This window comes from Mytilus edulis, chromosome 6 (genome assembly GCF_963676685.1).
Source record: "Mytilus edulis chromosome 6, xbMytEdul2.2, whole genome shotgun sequence".
Classification (NCBI taxonomy): Eukaryota; Metazoa; Mollusca; class Bivalvia; order Mytilida; family Mytilidae; genus Mytilus; species Mytilus edulis.
Window position 1 is genome coordinate 92004751 of NC_092349.1, and position 17113 is coordinate 92021863.

General features: G+C 32.6%; 2 protein-coding genes across 3 annotated transcripts; one reads left to right on the forward strand and one right to left on the reverse strand.

The window, feature by feature from the left end:
- Positions 1-534: 534 nt before the first annotated feature.
- Positions 535-7634, forward strand: LOC139528896 (uncharacterized). Of its 2 annotated transcripts, none has more exons than XM_071325132.1 (6): positions 535-1164; positions 3116-3592; positions 4136-4615; positions 4966-5092; positions 5537-5667; positions 6171-7634. In XM_071325132.1, the coding sequence occupies exons 2-6, from the start codon at positions 3260-3262 to the stop codon at positions 7338-7340; spliced, it is 2241 nt and encodes a 746-aa protein (XP_071181233.1). In that variant the 5' UTR covers positions 535-1164; positions 3116-3259; the 3' UTR covers positions 7341-7634. The 2 variants fall into 2 exon arrangements, with proteins under 2 accessions (XP_071181233.1, XP_071181234.1); XM_071325133.1 differs by lacking the exon at positions 535-1164 and adding an exon at positions 1735-1885.
- A 1771-nt stretch (positions 7635-9405) lies between these two features.
- On the reverse strand, positions 9406-13721 carry LOC139528898 (probable ATP-dependent DNA helicase RecS). The gene is made up of 3 exons (XM_071325134.1): positions 13203-13721; positions 11830-11983; positions 9406-10416 (listed from the first exon to the last, which is right to left on the reverse strand). The coding sequence occupies exons 1-3, from the start codon at positions 13531-13533 to the stop codon at positions 9474-9476; spliced, it is 1428 nt and encodes a 475-aa protein (XP_071181235.1). The 5' UTR covers positions 13534-13721; the 3' UTR covers positions 9406-9473.
- Positions 13722-17113: the final 3392 nt, after the last annotated feature.

The window sequence follows — 17113 nt, forward strand, 5'->3', positions numbered from 1 at the left end:
TGATTAACTATTGTCATTTATCTCATTTTACATTTTATTTGCCTCATTCGTGTCGTGTGATTTAGTCTAAAACTCAATAATGATTATATAACTTTCAACATCATGAATTATAGCATCATCTCATCACTTGACTTCAACAATGAGAATACCATGCATCAGTCAAGCACAATTATGGTTTATTTTGTAACTTTCTATTAATGACTACTTGTGTAGAAGGATGATATCTAATTTATGTGTAGTTAACCTCTTTAAAAATACATTAACTTTAAACGATGAAAAAGTCCAACGGACAAAATAACTGAAATAAAAATAGATGTTTCTTTCCAATCTAATTGAAATTAAATCTCTCACTCGCTATTTTTTTTATTCTTGGTCGCTGCGTGGGAGATCTAACAACATCCCATTTGACAGGGCGTCAGAGCTCAAAATCGATTGTCCAATCAAAACAGTGCTCCCAAAATCTTCACTGTGAAGTAGACTGGCACAGTCAGTCGCAATTTTTATCGACTTCCGTAAAAGGGAAATAATTCATAACAACAAACTAAACAAATTGGTAGCCCCCAGTACAAATGTAACAAATGGCTTCGGGTGGATTGTCAACACCTAGACGACTTTATAGTCGATCTAACGTGTGTATTTTATGCAACTTTTCGTTTATTGTAACCGAAATTAATGAAAATGGACAAAAAATTGAGAAAAAACTGTTTCATGAAAAATATAAATTGACCACGGAAAGAGTAATCGCTATCCGAAAAGTTATCCCCGATTTTAAAACTGTTGATGACACAAACAATGGGGTGTGTAAGAAATGTTTCCGGCGGATTGAAAAGGTTAATCATTTAAGAGAAGAGGCAAAACGACACGAGGCGGACATTTTAAAGAGTTACTCAGCCGTTCAGAGTGTGTCTCACGTTTCAGACATTTCAAACAAAAGACTCCTAAGGTCTCCATCAACGCCAGATCCATCTAAAAAGAAAAACAAACAATTTCCGTCCATAGAATTGAGGCATTTAGTGCAAATTCCAAATTTGTTTGCACATACATCTACCCAGGTTCATGATGTTAGACCTCTGTATAGCCAACCTACCAACTTGCCAGACATGTCAGAAGCAACCATTGCACTGCCGCTTAAAATAATACCAACACAGACAAGCATTAAAATTGGTAAGTTTACAGTAACAACATACATTTACTTACTTTCTTTTAATATGTCATGTCAGTAGTTTCATGAATTTGGGGTTCATATGAAAAAAAAAAAGGTATGGGGTTCATATGGAAAAAAAAGTATTGTTTCATTGTAGAAATAGTATGAAATTAAGGAATGTACAGCCCAGTTCTTGCTGATTCCTTGGCTAATTTTGGCTATACATTTTTGTACTTTGGTTTGCTTCATGGTCAGTTCCATGTAACATGTTTATCAGCTCTGCAATATGTTTGTATAATTTATTGACCTTACAAATATTTTCATCTTGAGCTTGAGCACCACTGGAGAGACATTATTTATTTATGTAAATGCACATGGCACATAAAAATTTGTAAACTGTTATGTTACAAATAAGGCTTACATTGTACAATTCTTGGTTGAATTGTTTCATGTTTTTCATGTCAATGCTTTTATTGGTTTGCTAATCATTGATGATTGTTGCCTATTACACCCTCTTCATTTGAACCTTGGTCATGTTGAGGGTTGTCTCATTGACAATCATACCTCAATTTCTTTTTTTTACTATTTGACAAACAAAATGTTTGTGTTAACTACAAATGTATATATATATCATCATCACCAGATAATGCACCAGATTTTAAATCTGCTAAGAGATCTCTTGGGTTTTATAACCAAGAAAAAGAGAACCAGAATTCATCTCTCAAGGACGGAACTGTCAAGGTTTAACAAAAAATGTTTTGTTTTTTGTTCAGCATGTTCAGTTTGATACATTTTTATGCAGCATTGTATGATTAAGTTTTCAAATTCATTCCAAATTTCTAAATTTGTTGACCATTTAAAGGATTTTATTTTTTTTTAATCAAATAATACATTGAGATAATAATGAGTTTAATAGCACAATGCATATGTATACATGTATACAGATACATGTATTTATATGAAAGTATGTTTTTCTTGTAACATAAGTTTTAATCTTTATAGATCAGATCTCTGAATTCAAAATAGATCTTACCTAATCATATCATGCTGCTTTTGTTATATAATGAGAAAAAAAAGTTTCGCAACACATTTTTGACCACACAACAATAGTCTTTGAATGAAAAAATATTGAAAAGAATTTAGTTGTATCATGTATGTTTAATTGTCTACCATAAACTTCCTTTACTTAGCTAACTCGTTTCTTCTTTTTGTCAAAAAAGTTTTAACATGTTAAGTTCATGTGTGCTTTAAGCAATATGCATGTTGTGATTTCCCCTTTCGTGGGAAAAATTTGGTTGATTATATAGGGGATCACTGAAGCATGACTGGAGCGGCCCCCCTTAGGTCAGTCAGCGCCCCCCCCCCCTTTATGAAAAGTCCTGGATTCGCCATTGATATAAACAAATAGAAAATGTCCTTAAAATAGGTACCTTAAATGTTGCAAAACTTTTTTTACTCAGTATAATTTATGTTTAAATTTAAAAATTCTGTTTTTTTGCATTTAGTTTAGTCATGAATGTAGAGTTGACAGTTGTCACATGCATGACATACATGTACTGTGTATCTGAATGATGTGTAACAGTTTATTGATTCAGAAAGTAGCAATCACAATCATCCAACAGATTAAGTGAAAGGATGTCATAGACAATCTGAGAAAGCATCACCATTTGCAATTTCAAAACATATAAACACACATGTACATTAAATCAATATATAGGACCTGATGATTTTTTTCGCCACAATTTTTTTCTCCGCAAAATGTGAAATGGCGCCAGTGGAAACCCTTGGGCCATACATTTTCAAAATGCATGACAATACACTTTTAGGTATATGCTTTTATATAAAAACAAAATAATTTTTTAACAATAAAAATCATATTCATAGATCTCGGCTATGATGTTTATATTGATTCATGGATATATCTAAAATAATTTATGTTAAAATTATTTATTACTATATATTCTCCTTTAGGTATCGATATACTATCCAAGTGGAAAGAAAACTTCAGTTATAACAGCAGAAGCTTATAAAACCATTTGCAGAGCTCTCGTAAGAGGAACTGATAATGTTAATATTGACCGAACAATTGTACAAACTTTATGCAAGTCTAACCCAATGCAAGTTGTACATGGAACTGCAGGGTTAATACTAGAAGAATGCAAGATAATCTCCAAGAGAGGCACCCAAACTTTATTTCAAAAGAAAGGCTATGATGATTTTTTCAAATTCAACTGGGACCATATGTACAATGAGTTAAAAATGATGTGCCCATCAATGCTGGCTATAATATCATCAATAGTTAGTGATATTCCACCTAGTGTTAATACCAAGCCTTTCATGCATATAATGGTAACTGCTGCAATTGGATTACATGGACGATCACAAGAAATGTCAGCAATACAATACATGGTTGGATTTCTTTTGACTCATGGAGGCTGTACACAAAGAGTATGTTCTTCATTATTTCTTATACAAGTTAATGGTTAATGTATTCATTATTATAAGAATTGTACAATATTCACTCTCAGTTTTAGGGGCATATCATGATGTACTTGCTGCTGAACATGACATATATCCACAATTCCATCATCATTATAAAAAAAGAATCTTATATTTGGATCTGCAAAGATATATTTTTTTCAAAACACTAAGTAGCTATATCATTTGTCTAACATTCTAAAACTTTAGACATTAAAATATATAAAAACATCTACACAAGATACAGAGGTACAATGTACATGTAGTTCAATTAAAACAATGAACAAATTACATGTTTCTACTTTGTTGGGCACTTTTAAGAAAAGTGTCTTGTTACATATAAAAGTGACTGCTAATTATTGATAATGGTTACATTATTCTTGATACAAGAACATGATGGATACATTTAGTCATCAGTTTATACATGTCTTAGATGCATATATTTGTATTTAATTATTTTAGGCATCTATGCTACCTATTAACTATAATTTATTCATTTTTTTATAATTATAGGATATTGAAAGACTAGCGAAAATCGGAGTTTGTGTGCACCCACAGACAATTCATAATAAGTTAGCAAGCTGGCAAGACAAACTTGACTTAGAAATACTGTCTATTCGAGATTCATGGGCAAATGGTGGAACTACAAAATACCAATTAATTGGAGATAACTGGGATAAAAACATCCTCCCATCTTACCGCACTTCTGATCAGAAAACACTTTCCTTACACTTGTTTAACATGTATGCCATTGTAGACAGAGTTCCAGCAGAAAAAAATACAAGTGAAAGTTTCCTAGATGTGTCAGACCTTGACCTGTTAACATTCATTCCATCTTTAACAGAACAAAAACAATTGATGCAGGAACTCACTTTTATTTTTGCAACATCTGTTATTCAGAATGTGCCTCAGATTGGACGACTTTTCAAGAAAATATATCCAGAACATTTAAACCATACCTACAGTGACTATGCTGGATTAAAGACAGCCCAGGTATTTGTAACTCCTATTATTTTAATTATTAAACAACATACTTCATCAAACTATATCATTTGTTAAAGTGACTTTAAAGGTCATATTTCTCTTCATCTGACTTAGACATAGGACCTCAAGATAAAAAAATACAGATAAAAATACCTTGTGGAGGTGGGGAAATTAACTTTTTCATTTTTTGACATATATAGACTCTTGATACATGTACATGTATTTGGCAAATGAATGTGATGTTTCATGTACCATTGAAGATATATAATAGTTTGTATGGGTATTTTACATTTCAACCTGTACATGATTTGTTTTCAATTTGTTCATGCCATTCATTATAATATATATATTGTTTTCAGTATCCTCTTGGAATATATGACTGTAATGAAAACAAGACACAGGAAGTCATTCAACTTTTAAAAGAACTGTCGGACAAGTATGTGCCATTGAAGGATGGTAAAATAGTAGAACCAGTCTTTTTTGGAGGTATGCATGTTTTATAATTCTTCTGGCACCTCCATTTCCTCAACCCTTTAAAATTGGTGCCATGATTTAGTCAATAGTGCTGAAAGTGGCATTAAACACCAACAACCAATCAACTAACTATTGACTTTTTCAGTTTCAAGGTCACATCAAATTTAACCTGTTCTTTCATCATGTCCTGAACAGTACAGTGACAATAAATTGTAAGCCAGGGATCTAAAAATTCTTATTGAAAAAATTTTTTTTTTTTAAATTATTTATGAGCACATGCTTACAAATTCTACACTGGAACAATCAATATGTCTTTTCAATATGACCTACACACAACTATTTCGCAAAACAAATGATGTTGTAACTGACAATAGGCTTTACTCTTCTCCATTACAAATGATTAAGAATATTTTATTGTAAAATCTGAAAATTAAATCAATATTTATCATTTTAAAGGAGACAGACTAACAGATGAGCGAATACAGGGTGCTCAAAGTGCCATGGGCAATGCAGACACAGCAAAAGAAAAATTGGAAGGATTCATCTCTAAAACTGAGGATTTCCATAGGCTGATGAATTTCTTAGAGGTAAATTACTAAAACATTCTATAAACTGGCATATATGTACATTTTGTATGTACTCCAACATGTTCAATTTTACTAATATGCTAATCTGTAAGCATTGCTTTGGGCATTAAAATTTACTTTTCTCTGTCTACATTAAGTAAAATATTAATTTCCATTTCTGGAAAACTAGATTTGTATAAAAATAAGGAGATATGGTATGATTGCCAATGAGACAACAATCCACAAATGTTTAAATGTGGATGAAAGCAATTATAGGCAAGCATATGGCCTTCAACAATGAGATAAACCCATACTGTATAGTAGTCTTTCCTCATGATCAATACTTTATGAAAAATCAGAAGATAAGCAGACCAGATATTTTAATGCGTACATTCAAGTATGTAATATTTAAAATGTATAGAATTCAAATAAGAACAATGACTACTACCCATAACTATTAACAGAATGTACCTTTACTGAAAAAAACCTATTTATTTAATTTTATGATCGACCTATGTTTGCAGGCTATACACAAGTTGACATACAACAGTGGAAGTGGAAATGACCCATGTACAGCCTACTACTATCGAAACCTACTCAATATGAGAAATGTGAAAGGCAAAGTTAAAAACTCTTATAGGCCATATAAGCTACTGTATTATACAATTTTGGATGCTGTTTTATTGTTAATGTTTTTCACATACTTCAACTTAGCTGATTTAGACTCAGACATCCCTATTCCAGAGAACTTTGAAGACATGGACAAAATAAAACAAATTGATTGGCTTGATACAATCTGTAGAAATATTCTTCAGCAATTCTTTTTTGAAAATAATGAAGACATATGTCATGCTGTTAGGGAAGTTCTGTCAGATCCAGAGCATGAAGTGAATTATTGGACTGCAAACCTTGAAGATGGACATGTGAAATGTCATTTTTGTGCAAGGACATATACTTATGTTGGCTCATTAAAGTCCCATGAAATGAAAGTACACGGTGTTCAAATAAAAAAAGAAAAGAAAAAAGCTACTGTAAAAGATCAAGATCAGCTACAAGACTATATTTTGATGCTCTTTAAACTAACACTCCTTCATAAAAACCTTGACACTGCAGTTGACATGGGAGATGGTGAGAGATGTGTAAGATCAACCAAGTATGAATTGCCCATTTATAACAAAACTAACAAAGTGAAATATGTTATTGCTTCTGTACACTTAACAAGTTTAATATCAGGTGTTCTTCCTGGTGATCAGTCTCAAAGCTTGATATCAAACAGATTTGTGAATGTACAGGGTGGTAAAAATAATAATATAGCTCTTGATGAGCATTTAGAAATGCTCAATCGTGACAGCAAGATCACTTGTACTGGACACCAAACGAAAGAAAGCATCATCAAACATTCTAAGGAATATGCTCACTTAATCAACTACATAAAGTATTTCGAGCTTATCAGCGGTTCTAGAAAACGCAAGGGATTTCATCACTTGCCATCTTATTGTGAGGATGTGAGAAAAGTTGCTAAGGACTTATTGGAACACAGTGCACTTAAACATACAATCAATCGTAAATTAAAATGTAAAGACTTAAAAATTGACAGAAATCCGTTTGAAAATTGTGTGTCAGGACTGTCATCTATGATTCATCGTCATAAACCGCCAACTCCATTTCGTCGTTTACGTGACAAGCATATTTAGTAGTTGTGTGATACCGTGTCTTAGTGTAGTATTTTCTCACTGGCTATATATAGCTATTAAACCATGCCTTATCCTTGTCAAACTCTACATCTAGTCTCTGGTGGAACTTTTCTCATTGGCAATCAAACCAAATCATGCAAATCTTATTTCGTATAAAGATCAATTTATATATACAAGACCTTCTCACAAGCAGACATGTGCTTAAAATGTGTGAATATCAAGTTGGCTAGGAGCTCTATAAACCTCATGTTTACTATGCTTTGTTTGTCTCTAAATAAAATTTACTTGCTTAAACTTACTTCTGAGTATTCACTATTCATGCTACATGTATTATAATTTACTGATATAATTATTGTCTTGCAAATGAATAATATGAGATCTGATGTATATGTCAACGAGACAGCAACCCAATTATAACAAGAGTGGACACACTAAAATGTCTCACCTTTTCTAGTGTTCTCAATTGAATTAATGTTGATAAGTTTTTTCTACAAGCATTGATTAAATTCAATGTTCACATGTTTAAGGTGAAATAAACAATCACAGGCTGAACAATCATTCCAAACACCAAATTCAGTTAGCCTATTGCTAAAAGTATCTTAGAAACAAACCTAATCAAAAAATTTTAACTTTGACCAATGAACCATGAAATGAGGTCAAGGTAAGATACATCTTACTATTATTCAATACACAACTATAAATAACTTATAATATCTGAAAAACTATCCCATTTAAAACTTAATATTGACCAACCACGAAAATTAGATCAGAGTCAAATAATACCTGCCAGACAGATGTAAACATCTTACAATTATTCTATACACCAAATGAAGTTCTATCCCTATTGTATCTGGAAAACAGACTAAATCATATCAATGAACCATGAAATAAGGTCAAGGTAAGATGAAGCATACCAGACATATTTACATGTATACACATTACATTATGATTCATTCCATAGATTGTAAACCAAATAAAGTTCTTGTATTCCTAGCTTATAGTATATCAAATTAAAAAAAAACAGCATTGACCAATGAAACAATGAAAATGAGGCGTCAGGTAGGTGATCGTTGGCAGCGTAAGCTCTCAACTTAAAAGCTTAGTGTTTCAGTAGTAGAAGACCTGGATGCTTCATACTTTGTATATAGATGTTACAAACTTTTTGTCTGTCTTATGACAAACATCCTAAACTTAAGGTCTCATTATATATCAACTTATCAAGCTGTATATTGTCCTGAGGTTGAGCCTCTCAAAATTGTTGATAAATTTAACACAAAACTTTCAACAAATTCTTCAAATGAAAATAAAACACAAAAACTCAACATTGGCCAATGAACCATGAAACTGAGGTCAAAGGAAGACGTGTGATACCGGCTAGACAGACATTTTCAGTGGTTGTCTTTTGTTAGTGTGTTTCATATATGTTTCTCGCTTCTTGTTTTGTAAATAGATTAGACTGTTTAGATTTTCTGTTTGAATTGTGTTACACTGGTTATTTTGGGGCCCTTTATAGCTTACTGTTCGATGTGAGCTTTTGCTCCGTGTTGAAGGCCGTACTTTGACCTATAACTGTTTTAACTTTTTATACATTGTTACTTGGATGGAGAGTTGTCTCATTGGCACTCATACCGCATCTTCTTATTTATATGTACACCTTTTGTGCTTACAATCATTCCATATTCCACATATAGTTGACCTACTGCTAAATAGTATTTAAGATATAACTTGAACCTTAAGCTTGAAGCGAGGTTCTGACAGACATGTATCTAGTCGTTTTAAGGTACCCATCTGAAATGCTGACATGAAGCTTGATACAAAATTTCAGGAAGTTGCTGAGAGTGGCACAAAATTTTATGGGACAGACATATCAGTGAACTTTCTTTTGGAAAGGTGGTTTAATTACAACAGGTGCCTAGATATGAAAAGTTGCTGGCTGTCTCATTGGTAATGATAACCATTTTCCTTTTTCCATTTAGATACAACAGAAAGGCAAATGAATTTATCTGTCTCATTGGCATTGTCACACTCATACAACTCATTTGACCAAACAGTAAATTATATGCGGTTAACTTTGGAAAAAAATGGCTTTATTTACATGATTTATTTACTACTTTTGTCAATTCATATTCTTTTTTAATCATCACAAATGTCTAGATCTGGTAGTCCCATTAGTTCAGCTTCATACTCAGCCCAGTCATAACTTTCTGTGTTGGAATCAGATTCACTTTCACTTATATTTGATGTGTCTGTGAACATTATTTCAAGTGGTAAAGATTCACACATTCCACAACTACATTTTAAAGCACAAAGATCACAACATGTGTGGCTGGTTTCTACACTTCTCAATTTATCCATGTCGGATTTCTTTAAGAAAGGTTGAAGTAAAGCTGTTCTGCGGCAATCTTTACTGCTGTACACTTGTTTAACGTCTACATCAACATGCCTACTGTTGTAAGAATTGTACAGAATTAGTCCCAAAGAAGGTTTACCATTTCTTCCAGCTCTACCCATTTGTTGAATAAGATCTAGTGTGGTTTTCGGTGCACCATACAAAATAATGTTTTGGCAGTCACAGATGTCAACACCCATGCCCAGTGCTGAGGTGGCTACGATAATTCGTAAAGAACTATCTGGCTTTTTAAGTTCCGTTAAAATCTTGTCTTTTCTTGATGTTGTACTCTCTGAATGATACATATCAATGTATCCAATATAACTAGGGAGTTCATTTGATATATATTTATACATTTTAGAAACGTCTATAATTGATGTACAATAAATTAATGTTTTAGGAAAATTTTCCTTCTCTTTATGCAAGCCATCTATAAGCCAGCACATAGCTATCTCCAGTTCAGTGTTAACTTTATTGACCACAATCTTAATGTTTTCCTTGTTTGGTGACATTGTAATGTCAGTCACATCTGGGCTTAGGTTTAGGGCATTCATTACACGCTTTCTTATTTTTAATGTACATGTTGCACTTAATGCGAGAACACTGGCAGTGGGACATATGGATCTAATTTCTCCTATGTGCTGGAACCATTTTCTGAATGCTGGTTTCCCATCAATATCTTCTCCCCTGAAATACAAATTTAGATAATTTAGCAACAGATATGTATAGTTTGTTCTTATTTCATAATGCAGTTAAAACATTGCACCAGGCTAGGGGAGGGTTTTGCAACAACAAACATGTTAACTCCATCTTATTATGTATGTGTCTAGCTGTCCCAAGTCAGGAGCCTGTAATTCAGTGGTTGTTGTTTGCTGTTGTATATCATTATATTTTTTTTTCATTTACAAAATGTATTGTTTTGTTCTTAAACAATGTTAAATAAGGCCTATTATTGCTTTCATTGCAGTATGTTTTTGTTCATTGTTGAAGACCCATTAGTCATTAACTATGTCATTTGTTCATTGTTGAAGAGTTCTTTCATTGGCAATCAAACCACATTTTCTTATTTTTATATTATAGGGTTATTGCATGAATATTGGGGAATATTGTCCCGAGTAGAATTTTATATTGCACGAGCTTGCGAGTGCAATATATGTTCTACGAGGGACAATATTCCCCAATATTCATGCAATAACCCTTTTATTGTATAGCAATATAATATTTGAAAGTGAAAATTGGTTTAAACTAAGATTTTGTCGTTGATGACGTCATGAATTTTGAAGATTTATTGCACTAGTGCAATATTATATTGCTATGCAATAATAAGAAATATTTTAGATATGCTTTGCATCTTTTTTGGTGAATAGCATTCAATTTAGTAATCATTTCACATTGGTAGTAGAAGCCATCTCATTTTCATGTTGCTTAATATAATTAGATGGTTGTACTTATCTTGATTAGTACATATATTGCATGTTGCAACTTAATATTTGATCCCAATTGAAATCACCCAATCAAGGGCACCTACTATGGGAGCAACCACTTAACTTCAAGAGGGGGGGGGGGGGCTATGTTTTTTGTCAGGGCCAGACATTTTTGTTCGTGGTTCGCACAAACAATTTTATTTGATTTGTCAAAGCTATCAATCAGATTATTTTTTTTTCTAAATTTAATACCATCTGGAATCTGGATTCAGAATATTTTTTTTGTCATCTCCTTGAACAGAATATTTTTTTTCATCAAATTGGGAATCAGATTATTTTTTTAGGAAAAAAACATAGCCCCCCCCCCCCCCCCTTTTGCAGTTAAATGGTTGTTCCCCAATGAAAAGCAAAAATGAGAATTGATAATATTGTGCAACTTTAAACTTTATTTTGTTATTATTAGCACTATACAAATTTGTACATGAACTAAAAATTATAACATTGAAACAGCTGATGAAGCCCACTGGTCACAATACACCTAATTAACAAGTAGATTTTTCTGTAAGATAACCAGGTTAAGAAAGATTTGTTTTCTCAATTTACCGTCATTGTAAGCTTAAGTCATGTAAGTGTACATTTTTTTGTTGATTAAAAAGCATCATTTAAATTTTCTTACCAAGTTGCAATAGTGTGAAACTCATCAATGACAATTGTGGACACATGTAAAGTCTTTAAGACTTCTCTGCAGATAGGATCTCCAACCAGTGTCTCAGGAGATGCATAGATGATGTTTACATCCTTCATGTCCTCACTGATATCAGAACTTGAGCCTTCAACAGAAAATATTCATTATAGATACAAAAATATGTGTCCATAGGACAAGACACCATGTGCATCATTATATTTCACATTTTTTTTATTTTAGTTTCCATGTGTTTTATGCAAAATCATTCAGCCTGATGTATTTTCTCATTTGAATTGTTTTGCATTGGTCAATTAATTAATGGCCTTGTATTTAGTTTACTACATGTATGCAGTATGTGTTTGCTCATTGCTGAAGGCCATATGGTGACCTATCATTGTTAAATTCTACATCATTTGGTCTTTTGGAGAGCTGTTTAATTGGCAATCATACCACATACATGACATACATTCTTATTTTTATATTTATATAAAAAATGAATAGAATTAAGGATAAATTGGTTTAGTTACTGTATGTCAATCTAGACTAATTATAAATTAAAATCTCCACGCTACTGTATGTCAATCTAGACTAATTATAAATTAAAATCTCCACGCTTGGTCATTTTTTTTAATCTTTGTTAGTAATCTCCATGTCATGGGGTGGATACGTAACTTCCTAAAAACGGGGATGTGCCAAAAATATCAAAGGTATTGAATTGTCTTTAATAGAGACCTAAATAGACTGTCTGTGATTTCTTATTGGTAATAAATGTTTCATCATTGAATTAGTCCAAACTCTTTTAATACTTTGTCTGAGTTGACTTTTTAGACAAACAGAGTAGACTTATTAGCAGTCCGGGACTCCCCAAGTTGTACAATTATTCCACCCAGTGGTTTGACGGTAAATTGACCCCCTTTTTTGAGTCCAACAAAAAATTGGTACGTGCCTTTTCCCCCTACATAACATGATTACACGGCTAGTATTAAAAGCAAAGACTTGTTGACACCGAGTCAGAATAATGTGTTTGGATATGGTTGCATTAGATAAAATAAATAGTCTCATATTCATTATGTACAAGATGTAAATTAATCCCAATTACCCTGAAATACAGGAACCACATGAGGGGTCCCAATCCATATAGAGCACTTAAATAACCCTAACCCCTAACAACTAGTATTTATTAATTACTATTAACCCATTCTCTAAACTATATGGGCCACTAAAGTAAAAGCAGGCCAAAACATACAAATGTAGACCCCCAATAAATAAGCAGAATCCCAAAATAGACAAGTACAAATGTACACATGTACAGGACCCCTTCCCAAATGACTGTACATTTCTAGCTGAAGCAAATTTATAGTTACCTATATACACTGCTTTAAGATTTGGTATCTTCTGGAGTCTTTCAACCTGGTCCTTCATGATTGAAACTAGCGGGCAGCACACTATTATTTTACCAATGTCATTAATATGCAATTCACGTTGTACAGGAATACACATTTGAAAAGGCAAGGATTTGCCGAATCCTGTTGGTAAAACGGCCAAGCAATCATCTCTCGATATCATACATTTCAAAATTTTCATTTGTTCTGCTTTTAACTCTTTAACTCCGAACTGAGGAAGAATTTTAATTATCGCTTCATTTATTTCACTCGAATCACTGGACGTCGCCATTTTGTATGCCGAGCCGAACATCAGTAATAAAACGATCGCTGATTGGATTGAAAGAAATCTCGGAAACGATTTTCATTGGTCAGAAAAAGGTGGCAAATTTATTCAAATTTTGAGCTCTGACGCCCTGTCAAATGGGATGTTGTTAGATCTCCCACGCAGCGACCAAGAATAAAAAAAATAGCGAGTGAGAGATTTAATTTCAATTAGATTGGTTTCTTTCCGACTTCTCCAGATACCCAGATGTCCATATGAAGATAAAAACGTATTAGTCAATAACAAGGTCTGTCAATAGAAGGGATTGATTTTAATATGCATATTGTAAAGAGGGACAAAAAATACCAGAGGGACAGTCAAACTCATAAATCGAAAATAAACTGACAACGCCAAGGCTAAAAATGAAAAGGACAAACAGACAAACAATAGTACACATGACACAGAATAGAAAACTAAAGAATAAACAACACGAACCCCATCAAAAACTATGGGTGATTTTAGGACACATAAAAAGTATGTTATAACTAAACAGTATTTTTACAGCTATGAAGATTAACGATCCTACATTCTGTCGATGATTATACTTTGTCATTTCATAAGATCTTATAATAAAAGAAATTTTACTTATACATACGCTTGACCTTCTTCGACACAAACAGTCGCTTTATATATCATATGGAAATATATTCCGATTAACAAAATACACCTGAATAGTTAACAAGGGCAATTAGTAAGACCACATTATATTACTTGTCAGATGGAAATATTTACACTTTCAACTTTTATTTTATCAAAATAAATGCTCCACATATTTTTCTTGGTTGTTTATATGACGGAACTTTAATCATTTAAGGTGGTACCCAACACTTTCACTAAAATTAATTTGGCTCGTTTAATTTTCATAAAATTTTGTCAAAGTATTTACTTTAACCCTTTAACAAAAATATAAAAATTTTAAAAATTTTGAACCAACCGTTTTGTCTGAAAAATTACACTGGTTATATAGCAGTTTGACAAAGACCAATTTTGATCATTGAGAAGCTTAATATTCCTTTTACAACACAACGTAATTAAAACGTTTAGCTGACTTTACAGAGTTATCTCCCTGTGGTGTTAGGTACCACCTTAATCAAAGCTTTATTACATGCATCACAAAATTAAAGTTACCACACTGTAGTGACTAAATTCATTTCTGTATGTTAAGGTGGTATGGGAGTCTAAAATAAAAATGATAGAATTTGTTCATACTTTGCCAAAACGTAGTATCTATTGATATATGTTGAAAAATATGATAAAAATGATAGGTCACCGTGCATTTTCTCAAGCTACAGGACGTGACAAAATAACACATTTTGTATGGATTATACAGGAAAAAACACCATTTTGTGATTAGAAACTAAACAAAATGATAGAATTGTTAAATACTTAAGGAAAAGATAGCTTTCAGACAATGCTTTGAGAATATCAAAAGAAAAGATAGGGTCACCGTACGTTTTTTCCGGCTAAAATACAAAATAGGAAAATGTCATGTAGAATCCTTCAGAAAATGCACTGTTTTAGAGTTACCTCCCCTTGAAATGCCAATTTAAAAAAAATTAAAAACAGAGCCAAAACTTATCAACATTTGCAAAAATATTAATATTTGTAAGTTATATTCTTATAAATTGGTTCTTTTAAATGAAAATCAAATTAAATATCTGCATTCCTGCATCTCATTTTGCTAACTTGATAGAAAATATTGACCTTTGGATCTCTGTTTTTTACAATCCAAGATGGAGGAAGACACCCATACCACCTTAAGCCCAGCTTATGATATTCAAAGACAGGTATTTCAAAATGTTTTAAAGAAGTTCGTATCTGTTGTGATGACCAAACACTTTTTTATGGTATCGAATTTTAACGATTATAGATCAAATGTAAACTTTGGGAGGCGATCGATTCAGAATCATGTGAGTTCAGATTAATATATGTGCATGTTACAAACATCTATCACTAATTATGTGTGATCTACGTACGTATAAAAATCAAAATAAACACTTACAACGTTTTATTTTTCATGTTTGGCGCCTCAATATGGACTTTTGTGCTGCTGAAAGGGCGTATATACCATCAAATCTAAACAACTACATTAGATTATTTCATATAAAAAAGAAGATGTGGTATGATTGCCAATGAGACAACTATCCACAAAAGATGTTCATCGCACGATATAGAAACATATACTCCTGTTACAAATAACATCAACCCTTTAAAATATTTACATTGTATTGCCTCTATGTATGTTTTTTCTGCTACTGTAAAGGCATATAACATCAACCTAAAGAATTAGTTTACATTTTATTATTCTTTGTACATCCCCCCAATTGAGCTTTAAAAATAACGTGATGCTGTATAACATCAACCTTAACAATTAGATTACATGTTATTATTCTATGTACATCCCCCAATTGAGCTTTAAAAATAACGTGATGCTGTATGGGCGTATAACATCAACCAAAACATTTATATGTTATTATTTGCAAAACAGCAACAACTCACGCATGTAATCTGAAAAGTTATAATGACCGTAAAGAATTTTACGTTGATACACAGTGAGACATAAATACCAATAGGCTTTGTATAGATCTTAATTATTCTTCACAGGGCTGTCAGTATTAAACATTGATGTTTGTTGTCAGAGTTGATTCGATTTTTTCGGGTAAGCTTGTAACACTTGACATCAGATATATTGGCATCAGAGGCATGTGATTTGGACTTATAAGCTTCGATCACTGTAATCATATACGGATGCTTCGATACACTTGGCATTATATATAGGGGCTCCGGATCGCTAACCTTATACTGCTTGGCATCATATACATGTGATCCGAGAAGATAATCTGATACCGATTGGCATCAGATGCAGGTTATTCGCACGGATAAATTTCTATCACTTTGTATCACATGCAGATGCACATTTTCCGCTTCACTTCATGCATAGGTGCTCTGAATAGTTAACCTTGTATTGCTTGGCATCATATACGTGTGTCCGGAAGGATAATCTGCTACCGGTTTGCATCAGAGGCTTGTAATTCTGACAGATAAGCTTTTACAACTTTGTAGCATATACATATGCTCCATTGCCACTTGGCTTCATATTAGGTGCTTCTGATAGTTAACTTTTTACTGTTTGACATTATATGCATGTGCTCCGGAAGGATAATCTGATACCGATTGGCACACAAACATGTTACTGTTCTGAATTTCAAGGATTAGCTAATATCGCTTTGTATGAGAAATTGTGATATTATGTAGTGTCATGGCCAGTACAGAGGTAAATAACGATAAATGACACCTTCTTAAACCTTGCCTTAAAGTCTGATGTGCTTTATGTTCTCTATCTGGAATTATAATTGTTATCCCATTTATTTGTTTTTGGTATTTGTACTTATTTATATCAAATGATACCTACAACTGCTATTTAAATCTGCGCTTACCTGTTTGTATTATTATTTACAGAGAAAGATTGAGTAATCAAAATTAAACAGGTTTAATTCATCATTTTCTACATAGTCAGGAATATGACAGTTGTTGTCCATTCGATTGTTGTGTTTGAGTTTTCGATGTT